We start from the raw sequence: 22,289 nt of genomic DNA, 5'->3' as shown, positions 1-22,289 counted from the left end.
TGATATAATGTTAATGTGTTAATATGTTTTAAATGTGTTTGTGTGCTGTCCTTATACCGTGTCTAGGTCAGTCTCCGCGCGCGCGCACAGACATGTATAGTCAAATCGGAGCAGCGAGCCATAAGATCTGTTATGACGTCACGTTCAGAGTTCTATAAGTTTCCTGATGGTATGCTTGACGGTTGTTCCCTTTATGACGCCGCGAATGTCGAGGTTTTTAAACTTTGTGGTATCTGAGCAGGCGTCTGTATTCATTTGAACGGAGTAGTATTTAATCATTGGTCTATCTAACCTTTTCATGTGGTTAGTTTCTTTGTTTGTTCATCTGTGTTTAAGAATGGACACTGAAATAATATATCCAGATATGTGTACAGCTGCTGTGTGACAATGTAAACTTAAAAAACCCCAACATTTCCATGTCTAGAGAAGAGGGTGCGTTCTTTAAAAATTAAATCATAATGATGATGCTGTTAAACAGTTCAGAAGCTCCGTGTATTGTCCTTGATATGTGAAAACTAGACAATGCACAGTAATAACTCTGATGAACTGCGTCAGTGTAAAATAGCCCAAATCTACCTTCTGTTTTGTGCTGGATGGAGCTTGACTGCCCTCGTGTGTCCAAACTCGGGAACGGCAGTTTCCCAGAAGGGGTACTCTGTTCCAAGTTTGTGGTAGTTGGCCAAGAAATATTACATGGAGACGTGAGGCTGCAGTGGAAGCCCTGAAGGTTCTGGTACATGTGAGCATTGAAGGAGAAGTGCCTTTTGAGCTTCATCGCTACATCACTGGGCAGAAAGGAAGTGGCATTCGCAAAATGATGGATGAATTTGAGGTCAATATTCAAGTGCCTGCTCCTGAGCTCCAGTCCGACATAATTTCCGTTACAGGCCTTGCCACTCACCTGGACCTAAAGAAGGGCTTCTTGAGCGCATCAAAGGGCTGCAGGCTGAACTGGAGGATCGGGCTCTCAGGAGCTTCAAGTTGACCATCACTGTGGATCCCAAATATCATCTCAAGATCATTGCTCGCAAGGGTGCCATAATCACCCAGATCCATACTGACCATGATGTCAACATCCAGTTCCCTGAGAAAAATGACGAGAACCATGACCAGCTCAGCATCACCGGCTATGAGCAGAATGCTATAGCAGCACGTGATGCTATCCAAGGCATTGTTGATGAACTGGAGGAAATTATATCTGAGGACATTACCTTGGACAGCAGAGTTCATGCTCGCATTATTGGTGCTCGTACCAAGGGTATCCGCAAAATCATGGATGAATTTAAAGTTGATCTTCGGTTTCCTCAGAGCGGAGCTGCAGATCCCAATTTGGTTACTGTAACTGGCCGTCCAGAGATGGTTGATGAAGCCATAGATCATCTCCTGAACTTGGAAGAGGAATGTATGGCTGATGTGGTGGAAGATGAGGCCAAGATGGCCTACATGAAGCCATCTGGCACTGCAGCAGCCAAACCTGAGGAACCCCGTGGGCCCTCCAATGGATTTGTGGTGAGGGAGGCACCCTGGGCTACCAGCAGTGAGAAGGCCTCTGATATGAATAGCTCCGAGGACTTCCCCAGCTTCGGTACTCCTGTGGCTGCTACCAAAGCTTCTCCATGGGGACCAAAGTGTTTTAGAAGTGACCTGTGGTTGGTGGATGTCTCTGTGAGGAGCATGCGTCAGTGTGTGTTCATTCACACTCTCCAGGCCTGAACGCTCTGCGGTCAACCACACTTTCTCGCTCCTAGCACAGAACTAAGAGTTAAGAGAAGTAAAGGCTGAAGGCTGACGGAGGACGACTGAAAGACATAACCTGAGATACTTTTTATCCAACATACTCTCTCTCCCCTTTTTTTAACCTGTTCATGATAATTATTGTATACTTTACCTATCTTTGTAATGTTCTTCCCTATTTGTGGATAGATGAGGCCACGTAGGGAACACATGAAGCAGTGGTGAGAATGAAATTTCTACTAACATTAGAAATACATTAATATTTTCATATTACAAATCAATTTGTGTACTTTAACATTATATAATATACATAGCAGTATATTTATCAATTCAATTTTTATTTATTTGTACAGCGCTTTTACAATAGACATTGTCTCAAAGCAGCTTTACAGAAATATCAAACTATTTATCATCATCATCATCATCATCATGTGTGAATATGCTTTAAATGTGATGGTGTGCTGTCTGTATACCGTGTCTCTTTCCGTCTGTCTGGCCAGCGCGCGCACATATATAGTGAAATCGGAGCAGCGTTCAGAGTTCTAGACCTATCCTGGTGGTATGCGTGACCATTTTCCCCGTTTATGACGCCGCGAATGTCGAGTTTTTAAACGCTGTGGTGTCTGAGCAGGCCTCTGTATTCATTTGAACGGAGTTGTATTAAATCATTGCTGTATCTAACGTTTGCATTTTGTTAGTTTATGTAGCGTTTTTTAATAATGGACATTGTCACAAAGCAGCTGTACAGATATCTGGATATATTATTTCAATGTAAACTTACAAACAACATTTCCATGTCAAGAATCGAGGGTATGTTCTTTAAAAATGTAATAATAATAATAATAATAATGCTGTTAAACAGTTCAGAAGCGCCGTGTATTGTTTTTGATATGTCAAATCTAGACAACGCAGGCCAAGAGAGTGACCATCATGCCCAAGGATATTCAGCTGGCCCGGCGTATTCGCGGAGAGCGCTCGTAAACGACAACTCCATCTAATATACACAAAGGCTCTTTTAAGAGCCACTTCATCGTCTCAGAAAACAGCAAATTTTCTTTTTTGGGAAGTTTGAAAATTTAGAACGTGGTACAGAGAGAAGGGGACATTATATTATATATATATATATATATATATATATATATATATATATATATATATATAGTGTTAGATTTCCAAGTATCTCATGGAATCTCATATTTATGTCCTCAGAGGTCTGGATGGTTCATAATGTACCAGCACATAAGAAATATATATTGGACCCAAACCATTCAGTGCTTTATAAAACAGTAAAACTGGGATATGGAATTCCAGAAAAACTCAACATGCACATAGTATTTTGTAATTGCCTGTATATACACACACCTCATAATGTGGTGTAAATACACTACACAAATATTTATACACAAAGTTACACACATTACGATGCTATTTTTTCTAATCAGATATGTGTAATCCTTTTCGTATCTAATTTCTTGAAAAGTACACAAGTACTCATTTTCCAACATTATGTGGCAAGATACAATTAAAGCATATAACATACCGCATGCTTAAAAAAATCCGTAATTAAACAATGCTTCAATAATGTGGATGTTAGATTCTGGTCTATGGAATTCCCATGACGAATCTTATGAATGATAGACAACAATTATATAGTTTAACAAACTCCGTGAATATTTTTAATAAACATGCATGAATTTTAGTAAATGCAGACAAAGTGAATAGCTGAAAAATGACATTCAATATTGTAACACACAAAACAGCCAGATATAGTACCTATGTATTGCTAATCAAAGAAAACAATTTATTACATTTACATTACATTCACTTAGCAGACGCTTTTATCCAAAGCGACTTACAAATAAGAAAGATACAAGCAAAGCGATATATCAAGCAGAGAACAATACAAGAGCAGCTACCATACAAGATCTATTCATTGAATTCTAGAAGAAGCAAAGTGCAGACTAGAGGTGTAAGTGCATTTTTTTTTTTAAATATTTTTTTTTTATTATGAGTTGGTTAGGTGTTCATAGAAGAGGTGGGTCTTTAATTAGTCAGACATCAAACCCAATGGAATTCCCCGTATATTCAAGCTCATTAGAATTGTACTGTTTGGAGGCTGTCACGCAAGGGAGAGGAATGAGATTACAAAATTGAATCTGAACTGGACTCAGGCCCAATTCTTGCAGGACGCACTGGAGATCCCACGTAGCTCTGCTGTGAACAGACAGTGGATATATCTGAATATATGGCATTTCATTTCATTGTTATATACATGTACTATATGATGCAGTCTGAACCAACAATTTCGGAAACAGTAAAACTACAGACATTAGCTACACATTCCTGATCGCAAGAAAGTGAACCACAATTCACTCATAATTTGAAACCTCCAAATCAATCATCAGTATTCACAAAAGGTTTGGAGCATGTATGCACTTTCAGTTATATGCATAGTGGAAAGGTTTTTGCTTTTCAAATGGATATAAAAACTAATGAGTCAGTCAACAGTGTTACACAATGGCACATTTGTATGAATGAGAAAAGAAAAAGAATCACAGAAGTTGTAGATTTAAATTCTAACCTTCATCATAAACACTCATAATATGTTTCTTGCCACTTTTCCTGCCTGGGGCATTTTTTAGGTAGCTGCCGATGGCCTCTCTGCAACCGGCAACAGTATATTCACGTCCATGTGCTTGTTCGGCAATATCTGTAACATAAATATCAACAAAAACATTCAGCCTTGGAATGCAATAACAGAGAAAATGTCCAATTTCTGAAGGCAAGACTTTCTTTTCAAGAGTTTGCAAAGGAGGCATATACTGTCATGTACCGTCATTTCCAGACTATAAGCCGCTACTTTTTTCACACGCTTTGAACACTGCGGCTTAAACAACGATGCGGCTAATTTATGGATTTTTACGGGTTAACGAGCTTCATGCCGCCAAAACATTTAGCCTCGTCACATCGGACCAATGAAATTACAGAACAGGTCACAGTGGACCAATGAAATTGTTCGAATTAAATCAAACACACTCACACTAAATTCTTCAGATCAGTCATTTTACGCTTCATGCACACACCCTCATCATGGAAAACACACGAAGAAATGCATTTGATGCAGCTTTCAAGTTAAAGGCGATCGATCTGGCTGTTGAAGAAGGAAATAGAGCTGCTGCACGTAAGCTTGGCATGCACTGTTCAGGAAAAAAAGCATTTACGGTATGTATTTAATTAAAAGTTAAAAAAAATCTATCTGTGTAACATCTTTCTGTGTAAATATCTCGCGTTACAACGTGGACACCTGCGGCTTATAGACAAGTGCGGCCTATATATGTACAATTTTTTTTTTCTTTTTAAAGTTAGTGGGTGCCGCTTATATTCAGGTGCGCTCAATAGTCCGAAAATTACGGTATACATTTTTTATCCTTCATACTCACAGTGTACAAGGCGATACACTTCATCCTGATAAGTCAAAGCCAGCTTCCCACCTTTTGACACTTTCAACAAAAACATACATTACAGACTGTTCTCCCCGATTCTTTGGAGAATGGAGCGAACTGTCTCTCCGATGCTGCTCTGCCTCATCGTCTTCAAGTAAGCACGCTACAAGAAATTCAAATAAAAAATCTCTGGAATACATGGTCCAACATAAGATACAATTCCATCATTTAGTCACATAGGAGTCAAATTCCAGGTGAACATTAAAAAGTTTGACTTACAAAACAGTTGACTTACAAAACAGAAGTTTTTCGCTATTCTTCAGTTGTTGTTTATTGTTGTTATTGTTCAGTTGCAAACATACAGCTCTGTATCATCAGCATAACAGTGGAAATTAATTCCATGTTTATGAATAATTTGACCTAGAGGTAGCATATACAAAATAAAAAGCAGTGGGCCTCAAACAGAACCTTGTGGAACACCAAATTTAACCTCGGTATTCATGGAGAAGTCTCCATTTACATCTACAAACTGAACTGATAACGATCGGTCTAATAAGACCTGAGGCAGGAGAGGACTGTTCCCTTAATGCCAACATTTTCTAATCTATCAAGGAGAATAGTGTGATCTATAGTATCAAAAGCTGCACTAAGGTCAAGTAACACAAGCAACAAGACAAACCCTGATCAGAGGTCAGTAGAAGGTCATTTACTACTTTAACTAACGCTGTCTCTGTGCTATGATGAGGTCTACGTCCTGACTGATACATTTCATGAATGTTATTCCTATGTAAGTACGAGCATAACTGCTGTGTACAACTTTTTCTAAGATCTTGGAGATGAAGGGGAGATTAGATATTGGTCTATAGCTGGACAGTTGAGAGGGGTCAAGGTCAGGTTTTTTAATCAGGGGTTTAATAACTGCTAATTTAAATGATTTAGGTACATAGCAAGTGCTAAGGGAAGAGTTGATTATATTTAAAAATGGTTCAATTACTCCAGGACAAATCTGTTTAAATAGACATGTAGGTACGGGATCTAGTATGCAAGTTGATGAATTTGCTGAAGAGATTAATGAAGCTAGTTCGGTCTCTCTAAGGGGAGTAAAACATTCTAAACATTAATCCGATATTGCTATATCATCGTCTACAGGGTTAGTTATAATACTGTCTGGTTTTAATTTAATAGCCTGAATTTCACATCTAATATTTTCAACTTTACCAATAAAAAGTTCCATGAAATCTTCACCGCTATGTAATGATTGTGATTGAGTGTTTCTCTCTGTGGTGGTTTCATTCCTAGTAAATTTTGCTACTGTGTTGAATAGAAATCTAGAATTGTTTTTGTTGTCTCCTATTAAGGTGGAGAGACTTTTCTAGCATCGCTAAGAGATTTCCTATATTTCAGTAGGTTCTCCTTCCATGCTGTTTGAAATATCACCAGTTTGGTTTGACGCCATTTATGTTCTAATTGTCGAGTTGTCTGTTTTAAGGTTCGCGTTTGATCGTTATACCAGGGTGCTAGCTTTTTCTCTCTAATTATTTTTCTTTTGAGTGGAGCCACTCTATCTAGCATGTAGCGGAGTGTTGACTGTAAGCTTTCAGTCACCTAATCGAGTTCTATCGGATCAGACGGTGATCCAAATATAATTGATGTCTCTGGGAGGTTATTTATGAAGCTCGGTGCAGTAGCTGATGTGAAAGCACGCTTTATGCGGTAGCAAGGCGAGGTGGAAATATTATGATCAATTCGTATTATGAAAGAGATAAGATAATGGTCTGAGACAACTTTAGACTGCGGAAAAATTATAATATTTTCTATATTTAATCCGTATGTTAGTATGAGGTCAAGAGTGTGACCACCATTATAAGTAGGCCCGATTACGTTCTGATTAATCCCTACTGAATCTAAGATGGACACAACCGCTGTTCTCAGAGGGTCTTCTGGATATAAAAGTGAATATTAAAATCACAGACGATTAATGCTTTATCTACAGACACAACCAGGTTTGAGATAAAGTTTGCAAATTCACTAAGAAATTCAGCATATGGCCCTGGGGGCCTGTAAATAATTAGAGGAATTTACTTATTTTTAGTGGCTACATAAGTTATGCTGGTATAAAGAATTTCAAAAGAATTAAATTTATTACTAGGTTTTTGTGTGACGGCTAGATTTTGACTATGGATGAGTCCAACACCTCCTCCTCTACCAGCTGAACGAGGCTGATGTACATAACTGTATCCAGGAGCACTGGCTTCATTTAATGCCATGTACTCGTTTGGTTTAATCAAAGTTTCCGTTAAACACATTAAATTACATTCCTGATCAGTAATGATGTCGTTAACAATAAGAGCCTTAGACGCAAGAGATCTAATGCTTAATAGTCCTAGCTTCAGATTAAAGGTGCTGGATGTATGATCTAATTTTAGGTTAATTAGGTTACTAAAACAAACATTCTGAAATTGTCTATGTAATTGTATAGCTCGGGGAACAGACACAGTCTCTATAGAATGTACTACAGGTGTTGGACTATTAACTGAACATTGCTTATGATGAACTTTGTTATTGTACGAAAATGTGCTTACGGTAGACAGTCACTTGGTCTGTAGCGTCTTGGAAATGTTGTCTGACAGCAGTTCCGATCCCAGAACAGATTCCAGTTATTAACAAACAGCAGATTCTGTTCATTACACCAAGAAACTAACCAGTCATTCAAAGCAAGAAGTCTACTGAGCCTTTCTGCTCCACCTCTGTATGAGGGAAGAGGTCCAGAGACGATGATCTTCGCGGTGGGTGATCTGCCTCGTACCGTCTCGATCAGGCTGGAGAAGTCCCTCTTCAGAACCTCCGCCTGCCACAGCCTGATGTTTGCCCCCACGTGCAGCACGACCGCTCCAATGCGCTAGTCCTTCTTCAGGATTCCTGGTAGCTGCTCAGCGACATCAAGGACACAAACAAAAGAAAAACTGTGTGTGCACCTTACCCCTTGTTGAAGCGACGTGGACGTTTCGCACAATGGAGTTCCCAACGATCACACAGGATCAATCTTATTTTGTTTAGAGTATTAATATTTTGTAGATTCTGCAAGGGGTATGTAAACTTCCGACCGCAACTGTGTACCCACCCAGCTACCAACAAACACGCACACTAATTCAACCGCTTAAAAACAGCAAGGATTTTTTTAAAAAACATTTTTTATGAACAATTAAAAATAGACTACAGTATGAACATTTTAACAAATACCACAAAAACACCACATTTAGAACACTCTACATACCTTCTTTTTGCAAAAGACTTCTCTTGCACCCACACTCTTGATCTGATGCCAGCTGGAGCCACCTCTTCATGGTCCCCTCGACCTCCATCGCTGCAGCTTTAGGCGTAAAGAGGTTTCTATGAACTTTGGAATAAAGCAATACATATCATACAGTCATTATGAATCATAAGCATTAATTATGCTTATACCATGGTCATTGTGAATACTGGATTCTGATTGGCTGGAAGGTGTGCATTATAACCGTTTATTGCACAGGTAGTTCCAGTCAGTTTGATCACCGTGATCATTTCTAAATCAATGCGCAGCCTACATGCACACACACGCACAGACACTCGAGCATACATTGACATTCATATGAACAGACACCTCTTGCCAGCGCTGTCTGCAACTTTAACAATAAAAATAGCTTTGCTGTTGAAAAGCTACATGATATTTCTCAGCAACGAGGTGGTAAGAGCACTGTTTCTGAAGTAATTCAACTCTCAGTTTTACTACACTACTGTTGCGCAACACTGACTGCCGAGAGGCACACATGATGCAGGTAATTCATACACGATTAATCTCTCTCTCTCTCTCTCTCTCTCTCTCTCTCTCTCTCTCTCTCTGATAGATATCTGTCAATTCATTCGAATAAATGTAATCTTATCATACTACTTTATCTCTGTGTCTGATATATATCGGGCAAAATTCCAGATCTAACGACTTAACTAATAAAAATTAACGATCATTTTAAACTTCTAATCAAAGTTTGTGCTTCTAAACCAATGACAGCTTTAACGTTATTAATTGTGGAAAGACCATGGTATAGGCGGGGTAATCCATGGCTAGGTGTGCATTAAACGATTTGAACGAGTGGTTCATTTCCTCCACATCAGGCATTAAAATCGTTTAATGCACATCTAGCCGTGGATTACCACGGCTTGTGTTTTCCATCTCTACTAAAGAGTAGGTCATAACTGTTCCCTCATATCAAAGTGGTGTTGAACATTGTGCTTTGAGTACGAGTGTGTCACCTTGAGAAAACAGAAATGCTCTCAGTCGCTGTGTAATTGTGCAAGTAGTTGTTAACAAAAAAAAAAGAGAAAAAAATTCTCACCAGATCTTGCTTGTAATCTGGGCTCTGTTGCATCCTTCGCTCCAGACTACGCAGTTGAGGAAGGTCTTGCAGGGCAGTAAATCTTCATCAACATCCAAAGGCTGCAGCTGGACCTCCTGTAGTTGAAGCAATCTCAGTGGTTTGTTGGTCCAGCACCATCTCTAATTTAGTCAACACCTCCCTCAGCATGGCTATGATAAAGAAAATAAAATATATTTTGTTATACAACTATACAACTCCATCCTCAGTCTTATTGGTAACCTACACAATTCCAGTAAGATGGCTGAGTGGAAATCACGGTTAATTAATACCTACCAAAGAAAGTTAATCAGAAAGCAGAAGAATACGCTCACACGGCATATCGTCCATCGGCTGCCAGTTCTGCAGACTCTGTGTAAGAGTGTAAAATATTGACTATATTGCCAAATTCTACAATGTTTCATGAAAAATACAACTTTGAATATGCTCTCAAAGCATCAAGGAATAGCAATAGCGATGTGCTGAACAAATATCTGCATGTTTTACACCTTGGTGGTCTTTACCCAGACACTTCCACGTCTGACTGGAGGTCTGACCAGGTCCTGCCCTCTTTATCGCTGTCTGTAAAATACAGTTGCATTGAAACTTTATTCAATCCCTTCAGGATCACTCAATGAGACAAAAAATTAGTATATTGCTAGACTATGGCTAAGAATTGCACATAAGAAATACAGTGTTGAGCCGAACAACAGGTCTGTTATACTGCCAAGTGGACAATATAATCTAATAACGGGACACAGCATGCTGCAAACTGTGTGGGTTTTCTGACACAATATATTAAAAAAGTTAAATAAAAAGTAGTAAAACAGGAACGGAAGGAATAAACTAGGAGTTTATCTTATTTGTAGAGCAATTAAAAAAGCTTTATAAAAAAAAGTGTCAAGCTGCCTCTTAACTTAACCTAAATTAGCTAGCCGGCTAGCTAGCTGCTAGGATACCGTCTGATGTTCTTGTCACAATCACACATACCGTTGAAAAGATTTTTAAAAAACATTTTCTCCCTGACATTTTAAATATCAAACAATATTGTAGACTGAAATTACTCAATTAAATTACTTACCTTCTTCAGCTGAAATGATTCCTCTTGAAAACGAAGAATGACTGCAGCCTCGAGTATCCTAACTGATTTAACCGTCAAAAGTTTTTTCCAGGCGGCTGAGCTCCTTAATTTTAGCTGTGGCCCGTCTGTGACTTAACGAACTCGAAAAAGCAGATACACACCGCTACACCGAGTATGGACCTGCCGCAAGTACACCTGCTTTCAGCTGAGATTGGCCCACATAGCAAAAACCGTCTGTCAGCGAGAAGTGGTGTGAACGGTCAGCAGGGCTCTGGGCAATTACCTTTTCACCGATACCGGCATTGAGCAGACAGTCGCGCATTTCTACCAGAATCGGCCTAATGTGCTTGCTATCCAGGAACTCTTCATCGCCCCTAACGGCGGAATGCTCCGGAAAAGTCTAAGCTTTTTACCAAATAAATGTAAAGTAAGAATTTCATCAATGGTAACTCTTCAACACCCGGGAAAAAATCAGCGATGATCGGCCTGGAGCTGGCCAGAGTCTGTGCGACATGACGCTCCCTCCCCGGGCTATGTCTGAGTGCTTTCCCCGCAGCACGGAGCGCCGTCCATATAATTTTGGACACTTACAAATATTCGCTTAAAAATTCTCTTCGAAACTATTATGATATATTATATATGTGGCAATGTAGCTCAGTTAATTAGTGCGTGGTGTTAAGAATGCCAAGGTCGCTGGTTAGAATCTCAGGGCTGATTACATTTTTGCATCTTCTAGAACTCAATTAAAAATCTTCTATTGTAGCACTACTTGCAGTGTTCTCTGCTTAATATACTGCTTTGCTTGTATTTTGTATTTTCTCATTTGTAAGTCTGGTGAAGGATGCGGGAATGAGCACAGACCCGGCCAAATAAAAAATAAAGGAAAAAATATATAATGATAAAAAATGTAAAAATAAAAACATGGATCCATGCTGCAGCAACTAATGGAGGCCAGCCTTCAGCAGCTGACGATAACGCCTGCAGCAGCCGGTAAGTGAGCAGAAACGTACAGGTACCATGTGAACCTGTTGAAGAGGTGAAAAACGCTCCTCACACTACTGCCACCCAGGTGCTGAACAGACAGTCATTTCAGCACCACTGTTGTCGACTGCAGCAGAGCATGAGGTGGGGAAATAGAGCACAACTTGCGGCAGATAAACACTGCAACTCCTTACCCTCTCAGAGAAGACTGGAGAGGATAAAAAGGCATCACAACCTCAGCAGCTTGAGCAGCTTTTGTCTACGTGTCTATGCTGATCAATTCTGTTCTATGTCTTGCAGATGACGATGACGACAGCAAGTCTCTCCCCCCGAAGAGCCCTCACCCCCACTACCTACGCTCCCTCCGCACTCTGCTACCGGCCTACACCGCTCTGCCTGGCCCATAGCGACCACACTCCTCTCTAACACCTCCCTCACAGACTGCTTCCCCAGGACAGAGTGTCCCATGACCCTTCTGCACTCCCATTCTACAAAATAAAAGCTCTCTTAACCAGTCTCACTCTGTCTGTGCTCCACCTGCCGCTGCTGCTACACTATAAAACATTCAACCTTTCGTTCTTGAGATGTCACACTAAACAAGAATCTCATGCAAAAGCAAGGACACACAGAAGCATGGAATGATGGCAAAACCGTAGCTAGCCAAAAAAAAACAATAAAGGGCCTTGAGTTCCTAAACATGAAACTGCTGTGACCTCGTTTATTTTTGATTGTTGATATTTGTTTATCAATTCCAAATACTAATCAAGTCATCTGCTGGTTACAACAACTATATAGTCTATAGAATTCCTACAAACATTCAACCACTGGTTCTTGAGATATTGCATTAATGAGAACCTTAGATGGATGGACAGACTTAGTGGTGGAGACATAAAAAAAAAATATATAAAAGGTCTGCATAAATACTAAACTCAGACACACTTATCTAACGTTATGGTGTGTAGTAATGACCAACTAAAGCTATCTACTTAGTAAATCTGAGAAAGTTATGTTTAAAAAAACTTTACTGTCCCATAGTTCTTCATTTTAAACACTTTTCTTGTTGATGCTGACAAACGAGTAACCATTTCCTTCAGACTACTCACCTTTCACGACTTCTTTTTGCCTGCCTTCTTCATTTGTAAACGCGTTAAAAAATGTGCATGTTCATGATATATCTATGCAACTCTACAAGTATCGGCACCCTATCTGCCTCGCTTTCTTTTTTAAAACTAGTTAGTAATATTCATTGCCATATCATAAGTAATTGGAAAAAATTAGTCTATGGTGTCATCTGGTGACAAATTGAGCATGCTTTAGCTACTTTCCCTAAAAAGAGTTGTGAAAGCTGGTTGACATGCTGTAGCACACTAAGGGAGTGATGGCTGCATGGACAGGAGTTGTGAAGAGTACTCACCCTACACTCGGGACAGCTGACTGAGGGGACAGAGTTGGAGTCCTGAGGACACTCCAGAGAGCAGAGACACTCCACACAGACGAGCACATGGGGCAGCCTCCCCACAACCTCACCCTCTGTAAACAGCAATAAAAACATCAAGTTCACTTATTTATGAAGCTAAACATCACATGGAGGAAATTTCCCCCACTGCTCTTAACATTTCACATGGCTAACATTTGCTGTGTGGAATTTGGTTGTTTATCATTTTTAAGAAACCACGCTGCAAAAAAAAAAAAAAAAGAAAGAAAATTAAGCTTTAATGCAAAACGTTAGCTAGCTAGCCAACTAAACTCAAGCTAACTTGAAGGCCATGTTTATCAATTAAGTCTCACTGTTTAACTTTAAAACGCTCACTTTGAGGATGTAGTCTGCTAATTGTCAAAGGTTCACTGGCTAATTAGGTTAATTAGGTGTGCTCTGAAACCACATTGCATTCAGCGCATTCAGCAATGTGTAACCAAGATGCGTCCGGAAAATACTTGTATAAGTAAATACAGAGAATTTGTTTAAAACATTTTTTATTTTTTTTTACCAGACAACGTGTACGGTAAGCCACAATTATTACATGCCACTGTAGCGTCCATTATGATGCTTTTTCACCGCGCACTTCACTTCCTTCAGTGACGGAAAGCACTGGCTCTTTTAAGTGAACCGAATCCTTTGGCTCAGCTCTTCAATAAGAGTCGATTCCTTCGGCTTCCGTACGGATCACTGCCATTTTTCTGAATCAGATTCAGAATCAGTTTTATTGGCCAAGTATGCCCGCACACTCAAGCAGGGATATGTATCATGCTATATAATTTAGCTAACAAACTGTCACCAAAGTAGCTGTGATGTGAAAACATGTAAACAGATGGGGGGGATGTAAAATAAATGAATAGATTTAAAGTGCATTACATTTATTCACTTAGCGGACGCTTTTATCCAAAGCGACTAACAAATGAGAAAAATACAAGCAAAGCGATATATATCTAGCAGAGAACAATACAAGTAGTACCAGTAGTAACAAGTAAGAACTGTTCAACTGAGTTAGATGATATTTTATTTATTTCATTCCTACAAAAACTAAATTCTAACACTGAAAATAGTTTTTTTTTTTTTTTTTAAAGGAGGGAGATATTTGAAAGATTAGGCTTTTTAAAAACATCAGCAAATTTACATATAATTAGCTGCTTTCATTCAATTCTATTTATTTTGTAATTACTAAAAAAAGATATCACAATACCAGGTGGATGGTGGCTTAACGGTTAGCACGTTCGCCTCACTCCAGGGTCGGGGGCTCGATTCCCACTGCGGCCCTGTGTGTGCGGAGTTTTCATGTTCTCCCCGTGCTGTGGGGGTTTCCTCCGGGTACTCCGGTTTCCTCCCCCAGTCCATAGACATGCATGGCAGGCTGATTGGCATGTCTAAAAGTGTCCGTAGTGTATGAATGGATATACTTGTGCCCGATGCTCCCTGGGATAGGCGCCAGGTTCCCCGTGACCCTGAAGGATAAGTGGTATTGAAGATGGATGGATGGATGGATGGATATCACCTTACCTACAACATCATAGAAAAGTGTATTGTGACCTAATTTATCGCAATATCTATAACCAATTTATGGTTGTTGTTGTTGTTTTGTTGTGTTTACATAGTTAATATTAACTTGCCTAGATAAACACAACAAAACAACAACAATAAATTGGAGTTGTTCCTTGTAATATATGACTTATATGTAAATAATGAAATTGCTAAATGCAAAAAATATGTATAATAAATAATTGTAATCGTTTATACAATAACTGATATGTATATCACAGGTTACAGTGACATTGTATTGAAGATTAAGAATACTCTTTAAGGGCCATGAATGAAGGCCTCTGGAAAGAAACTGTTCTTGTGCCTGGTGTATTGGAAGTTCAAATAAAGTGTGTCCAAGACGTGTCCAGAAAATATTATGGTCTGGGATGTATTGCCTTCATTGCTTAACTAGTCTCATGTTCAGTGAGAACACATTAAAAAGACCAAATCAGCAGCTGATTTTATCATATGCATGTGAGGAAACCATGTCCTGCGCTGTGGTTATCTTCTTTAAACATCATTGTAGCCAAGCCTTCATATTCCTACACCTGAGTTTACAAAAAAACAAAACAAAACATTATATCATGGTAACTATAACACCAGTCGCATACAAACTAGTAAATTATGTGCCCTTTGTGCTTGTGCTGCTGGATCTTCGATACGAAGGTAAGAAGGTACTGACTTCATATACTGGATAGATAGTGTGGAAACTGAACTGTCACACAGCTGTACAGATTCTACAGAAATACTTTTCATTAGACCTCACTAGTCTTAAGGAATGAATCTCACAAGTTTCTTCTAGTGCACTAAGTAGTACTCTACATACAAAGCCAAGCTTTTCTATAGACTCTAAAGAGATGTGACTTGATAATGAGACCTCTCTGTGCTGATGATTATGATAAAGTCCAAGATAATGATGTGTGCTTTGTATTTAAAAAATGACACAGGGAAATTACAGTGTCCATGTCTTTTATCAATAATAATAATAATAATAATAATAATAATAATAATAATAATAATAATAATAATTGCAAGCATAGTGAAATGCAATGGTATTATTCTACCCAACCATTTGTCACTATATTTTTACTTTACTATATCCTGGCCTGAGTTTACTTTTGATTAAAGGAGTGCTGTGCAGCAGTGAGAACAGTGTCGAGAAGCACCTGGAGATGGGAAGAAGCTCCTGGCTGCCGGACACCTGGCCGACGCACTTTCCCATTTCCACGCAGCTGTTGGTGAGTCGGTGAGCTTTTCTCAGAAAGTCACCAGCAATCATTTCTTTATTTCTGCAAAAAAAAATATTCTGTCTGAATCTTAACCGTCCACTTTCTGACATCCGTGTGTAGACGGTGACCCGAAAAAATACTTGGCCTACTACAGAAGGGCCACCGTCTACCTGGCCACGGACAAGTCTAAATCCGCTTTACCGGATCTAAGCAAAGTCATCGAGTGTCATGATTTCCCCTTGAAGCAGCGTGCTCTAAGCGCGAATGCGCGAGCACCTGCTTTTCCGTTGTTGACAGTAGTGACATCTGGACACGTGTGTTTTGTTTATGTTTCTGTCATGTCTCCTCCCTGTTCTGTCATTGGCTGGGATTTCACGTGTGTCTGTATTGCCCTCAGCAAGTTTAGAGGCTTATCAGTTTAGACGCTGATCATGTCCACATATATACCGCGCGCCTCCCAGCACACAACGCGGAAGATTATCCTGGAGTTAGATTGGTTCGTATGGTAGTCATAGTCACGGTCCATGTTTAGAGTTCGTTCACGCTGGATTATCCGCTCCCAGTTCCTCGTCATAGTTCATGTTTCTCGTTTAGTTTATCGACCCTGTTTTCCGTGGCCACGACCTTGATTCATGTTTAACCCTGTGTATGCCTGTTTGCCGATAGCCTGACCTTCGCCTGTTTTGGATTATGTTTTGGATTTGTCTGCCTGTCTCTCTTTTAAAATAAACAACTGTTCATACTGCAATTGCATCCGTCCTATCTCCGCTCCGTCACGATACGTGACATCGAGTTAAACCTGATTTCACATCGGTGAGTTTTACTCCATGATAAGACATGAAAAGAAGATTGACATGCATCATGTTGAAAAGAGTTGGTGGTAACAGGTGATTTGTCACAGGCAAGACTTCAGAGAGGGAGCCTACTGTAACTCTTTGACTTGTCATTAAAGGAAAATTAAGTCATTAAAGGAAAATTAAGTCATTAAAGGAAAAATCCACCATGAACAACTTGCATATTGATCTTTATAATTAACAGGTGGCATCCAGGATTCATTTTGTAGTGAAAATTTTGAGTTTACTTTTTAGTTTAGACTTCTTTCATTGACCTGTTGGTCATTTTTCACTTTGGTTTCTTGTATTACCCACAATCAAGTTCGACAACATACTAATATTGGTGCCAGTAAAATTTAGCTCCCGATTGACCTATCTTTACACTCTGTTCACATTAATTACATCATTAACAAACTTCAGTTTTCATGCTAATACCACCGTCAAGGCCATTGCATGCATCATCTCACAGATCACAATAAAACATGATGAAAACTGATTATACTGTAGCTGTGTTGTTTGTGCAATAGTGAAAATGATGCCAAGTTGTATTTCCATTTTCCTTTTACTTTGAAATTGCCCTTAAACTTAGTTATCTGACTAGACATGCTTTCAAAGAAAACAGAAACAACACCTGAGTCTATTGAAAGCCAAGCTCAACTGATTAAACAGGTGGAATCAGATGTGGTCTTGCTTGATTGGAATGAAAACCTACACCCACACCGGCCCTTTGCTTGGAGACTGGACATCCCTGGTATAGTCAGTTTAACAACCTCCAGATGTGCTTGATCTAAGATGTTGAGTGATCTTAAACAAATGCTTGTCTATATACAGCATAACTCATTTAAAGGTAAGAGGTGCTATTTTGTTGATGCTCAGCAAGTGACATCAAATCAACATAGCCCTTATGTTGTGGTTGTGGAGAGTGTCCCAAGTAGGAATTCCGAGTTCGTTCCTTTTCCTAGTCGGAGGTCGGAAATGACTAGTTATGACCTTTAGTCAAAAGTAGAATTAGAGTTTGTTTTGCTGAAAAGTGTCACATTTCACACGTCCTATAGATTATAGTTGTTTTACTGCTGATCAAACTCAAAATTTACATTACTAACAGTTACAAATAGAGCCTCAAACATGTGCAACTGTAGTTGTTTATGTTTTACAACCAACATTGCATTTGTGTATATGCACTTGACGGTCCATTTTAGTTTGCTATTTGCTATCTGTAGATTTCCCCCTGAGCTCCCTGCCCATAAAGAGTCTAGTTTCTAATCATCCCTAATCAAGCACAGCTTCATACGAGTCTTTATTAGCTGAATTAACTGCCGTAGATGGCCTAGACTAAATTAGAGCTGGGACTGATCCCCTGAATCAGAGTTCATCACATCTATGCAGCCATTAAGGACTTTGAAAGTGCTAAGGAGTACAGCGAGAATGACCGTCACCTACCCTTTGGCTTCTTAGGTTGATATTGAAGTGTGTCATGTTTTAATGTGTTCTAAACGGCTGGGCTTGTGTGACCACTAGGATAGCCCAGAAGAAGCTCATTAAAGCCTACAGGAAGTTGTCACAGCAGTGACACCCAGACAACTTCCAGGATCCTGAAGAGAAGAACAAGGCTGAGAAGAAGTTCATAGACATCGCACAGGCCAAGGAAGTGCTCACTGAGCCAGGTAAACCCTCAATCAGTTTTGTCTGCTAATATAAAAATACCAAGCTAAGCCGTTTTTTGATGTTGGTTTTTGTGTCCCATGCTTGAATAGTTTTACATAGATGAGGAATACAGTATATAAGTATGTAAGTACAGCTGCAGATAAAGAAGGATGAATCAGATTGGAATTCAGATCAAATTAACAGAAATTATGGTTGTGACTTGGTGATTAGTGGGGATGTTGAACACAGTCTGTGATATGTTTTTGATTTTTTTTGCTAATACAGATCTGCCAAAATAACTAACAGTCAAAGAGAAATAAACATGCATTTTGTTGGAAAGGACGGATCGGATCCATGCTTGCAGCATAAACGGTTAATTGTATTGGTTGAACTGATATTTAACTGTAATCTGCAGAAATATTATGATATCATATATAGGGAAATTAGCCAGCGGTGGGTGGAGACAGACACACGGGAGGCCGTCGTAACGTTAACAAGTGAGATTTATTTTTATTTTTATTTATAACGTTCTGGAGGGGGGGGGGGTGTGCTCGCGTGTGGGCGTGACAGCGTGTGGTGAGAGGTCAGTGTATTGCGGGGTTGCCAGAGTCGCTCCGGGGCTTTCCGGAGAAACAGGGGCTCTTCTCAGACGTCAGGCAACGCCGCGTTTGTAGCTAGGGAGCGGAGAATTCGCTCGGGTCCTGGTCGTCTGAAAGAAAACATGCAAAACCAACAATACTGATAGCTGGCAGTAAGCCAGGCACACGTCATGTGAGAGAATTCTCTCCTTTCGAGCGGAAAAGCGGCCTTCCACTTTTCCTTCGTCTGCTGGATGGTGGAATTTTGCGGCGCGCCATTCATCACCAGAGGGTGTGTCTGCGGCTCCGCCCACCTCCACGTGCTTTCCGACTGTCCAAAACATTGAAGCGGGGCTGTCTCTTCAGCGCCAGCGCGGCAGTCGCGGGAGGAGCGATTTTAGTTCCTTGTGCGCCGGCTGTCGGTCTGTCGCGACACATACAGTATAAGTTTACTTTATACAGTTATTACAAAATTAACCTAAGTGTATGTCAGGCCTGCATGTATTGTTAGTATTTTTAGAACAATTATGAACTATAATGCACGATGGCTGACTGGTGATCACGTTTGCCTCACACCTCCAGGGTTAGGGGTTCGATTGTCGCCTCTGCTCTGTATGTACAGAGTTTGCATGTTCTCCTCGTGCTTTGGGGGTTTCCTCTGGGTACTCCGGTTTCACCCCCAGTCTAGAGAAATGTGTTGTAACCTGACTGGCATCTCTAAATTGTCTGTAGTGTGTGAATGGGTGTGTGATGGCATCCCAGCCTTATGCCCGGAGTCCCCTGGCATAGACTCTAGGCTCCCCGCCACCCTGTGTAGGATAAGGGGTACAGACAATGGACGGCTGGCTGATTCTGACCTTAATAAAATATATTGACTGTTGATTAACACATTCTTGTTTGTATGTCTGTAAAATGAATTTTCCTTTCATTTTAGTAATTAAAAAGTATAGCCTACAATACTGAAAAGAAAATTTAATGGTGGGTCACTGCAAATCCTATTCTTTTATTATTATTCTGACATTGCAGAATTTCTAGAGGTCCAGACAGACTTTAATTTTTTTGGGCAGCATGTAGACTAAATGTCAAGGTGCATCAATCAACAGTATATTAGATTGGATGTAATGGTATTGTTTTTCCCTAGATGGAACGGTTAAAAAAATTAATCGATCACTGGTTCAGTGTGACGGTTATAAATAATTAACCTCTTGCAGAAGTGAATGTGTCGTTCATGTACCACATTCTTTGCGAATTGGCTAATTTTATTCCTGTTTGGCTTGAGCACTTTGAAATAGCAGAAAAGCAGTTTTCAGGTGTCTCCTATATCACTGTAAAAGGGGGAAAACTGTAGCGGTTTGGACCTCTGGTAATATAAAACACGAGTCTCGAAAGATGCTGGTATATCTGACACCTTTTCTCTGTTCTTGTGCAGAAACGAGGAGTTCATTTGACAAGGGTGAAGACCCCCTGGACCCTGAGAGCAAGCACGGAGAAGGCCATCACCACTTCCATGGGGCCTGGGAGAGTTTCCAGGGCTTTAACCCTTTTGGCTCTGGACTGTTCAACTTTAAATTCAACTTTAACTGAGATCATCCAGGACGACATCAGTCTGATCTGAATATATACCATCAGGCATCCAGCGAGAAGTGTAACCTGCTGAACCTATTTGACACTAACTGCCATAGATGTGGCTACAGAAGCCACTGTGGCATGAAGATTCATCGCATGCTGTTGAATATTCTCAGACTTGCCAAGCTGAGCTAAGTGGTATTACATAAAGTAATTATTTCAGGGACCATCAGAGTGTGGGGGTTCATTCCCAAGCAACCAACTATCCTAAAACTATTGTGTGTGTGTGTGTGTGTGTGTGTGTGTGTGTGTGTGTGTGTGTGTGTATAGGAGACTGCACTATTTTTCTATCAATGAAATAATGCTGCATTGTAAATACACAATTAAAGATATTACGTATTTAATTAAAAAGAAAGTGACATTATTCTCAGATTTCGCTGTTGTAATGCAAATCACTATTGGAGGATTCCTTTAGTTGAACTTTTCATTTTGTATAGCACTTACAGACATCGTCACAAAGCATCTGGACTGAAATCCAGATGTAGATTTAGATCCCTATCAAGCAAGCTGGAGGTGAAAAACTCCCCGAGACATCATGAAGAAGAAACCTAAGAGAGGAAGCAAACTCAAAAGGGTCCTGTTGACACTGGATAGTGGGATTACAAATCATTACCAGTATGCAGATGTAATAGAGGAAAAGGCAAACAAATGTGTTCGTGTCAACATGTCAGGATGAGTACAGCAGCAGTTTTTAGCAAGCACAAATCTGCACTATCAAGTGTTTTCTGGTTTCTAGCTTATTGTGAAATCAGACTACTGATTATACCTTGCTCTTGAAGCTAGCCCTTTGTGCACAAAAATGTAAATAATAAAGAGTAGGTAGAACAGGTAGAGTCACTATCATCAGGGAGAGCAGATTAATATCTGTACACGTTGATGCAATAACATAACTCCAGACATAGCAGACGACCACTGATGAATGATAAACATTTTATTCCTGAGAAAATTCACATCCTTCCACTTCCAAGCTTAAAAAGAAAAGAAAAATAGAAGAAGAAAAAACCCAGGTCAGCATGGAGTGTCACAAACACAGCATGGCTTTTTCACTTTAAAGGGCTTGAAATCAAATGGAAACACAGGAATAATTCATGATGTGGATAAATAAATTGAACATCTTGTGCATGTGTTGGGGTTACTTTTACACATATTCCCCCACTCTGACATCCTCTCTGATTTGTTCAATCATATTGTAATGATTTTCAATTTCCTCTTCACTGTAATGGAGGAATAACAAGTTACACATGATACAAAAATCATGTACAACTTGATTAATATTTCACTTAAACCTCCCCTTTTGTGTAAACATCTAACAGTGATGCAACAGATGAACTCATCGTGAGCTTATAGTGTTGAATGATTCAAGAATTTATCGTAAGAAATTACTGAGGAATGTGCAGATGCATTTTCCCTAGATACTCATCAGTGCAATTTTCCAAAACTGACCATAAGATGACAACAAAACACGATCCTTAACCTTTCCTTCCTAAGAGACTTGGCATTATTTTATGTGCAGCAGAGCAGACATATAACACAAAGAAAAAAAGGTTAAATATACACAGTTTGAATCTTTTGAATATTACTGGTTCACTACAGACAAGGTGTTCTGGCTGCTTTACCTTCAGTTCTGTTACAAAAGGATTAGTCTTACATGTTCTGATAGAAAATGTGACCTATTGTACCTTTAAAATATAGACTTCAGCCATCAAGATTCATAAATAGAAAACTTGCCAGACAGA

At 39.7% G+C, this 22,289-nt stretch overlaps 1 protein-coding gene and 2 long non-coding RNA genes across 4 annotated transcripts; 2 read left to right on the top strand and 1 right to left on the bottom strand.

Moving 5' to 3' along the window:
* Positions 1-522: 522 nt before the first annotated feature.
* Positions 523-1,713, top strand: LOC128629606 (vigilin-like). Its single transcript, XM_053678343.1, has 2 exons — positions 523-556; positions 866-1,713. The coding sequence occupies exons 1-2, from the start codon at positions 523-525 to the stop codon at positions 1,711-1,713; spliced, it is 882 nt and encodes a 293-aa protein (XP_053534318.1).
* A 1,537-nt stretch (positions 1,714-3,250) lies between these two features.
* On the bottom strand, positions 3,251-13,745 carry LOC108262242 (uncharacterized). Its single transcript, XR_008394078.1, has 9 exons — positions 13,616-13,745; positions 13,042-13,157; positions 9,863-10,147; positions 9,548-9,738; positions 8,452-8,574; positions 7,760-8,103; positions 5,175-5,340; positions 4,316-4,444; positions 3,251-3,948 (listed from the first exon to the last, which is right to left on the bottom strand). It is a non-coding gene; the product is annotated as an uncharacterized LOC108262242 (long non-coding RNA).
* On the top strand, positions 13,482-20,940 carry LOC128629693 (uncharacterized). 2 transcript variants are annotated; one of them, XR_008394069.1, is made up of 4 exons: positions 13,482-13,630; positions 15,772-15,881; positions 18,224-18,369; positions 20,357-20,940. It is a non-coding gene; the product is annotated as an uncharacterized LOC128629693 (long non-coding RNA). The 2 variants fall into 2 exon arrangements; XR_008394068.1 differs by lacking the exons at positions 13,482-13,630; positions 15,772-15,881 and adding an exon at positions 16,188-16,685 and having other exon boundaries at positions 20,357-20,929.
* The last annotated feature ends 1,349 nt before the right edge of the window (positions 20,941-22,289 follow it).

Source organism: Ictalurus punctatus, unplaced genomic scaffold (assembly GCF_001660625.3).
Source record: "Ictalurus punctatus breed USDA103 unplaced genomic scaffold, Coco_2.0 Super-Scaffold_100, whole genome shotgun sequence".
In the NCBI taxonomy this organism is placed as follows: domain Eukaryota; kingdom Metazoa; phylum Chordata; class Actinopteri; order Siluriformes; family Ictaluridae; genus Ictalurus; species Ictalurus punctatus.
Note: the sequence above shows the minus strand (reverse complement) of the source record. Positions and strands in the feature narration are given on the sequence as shown.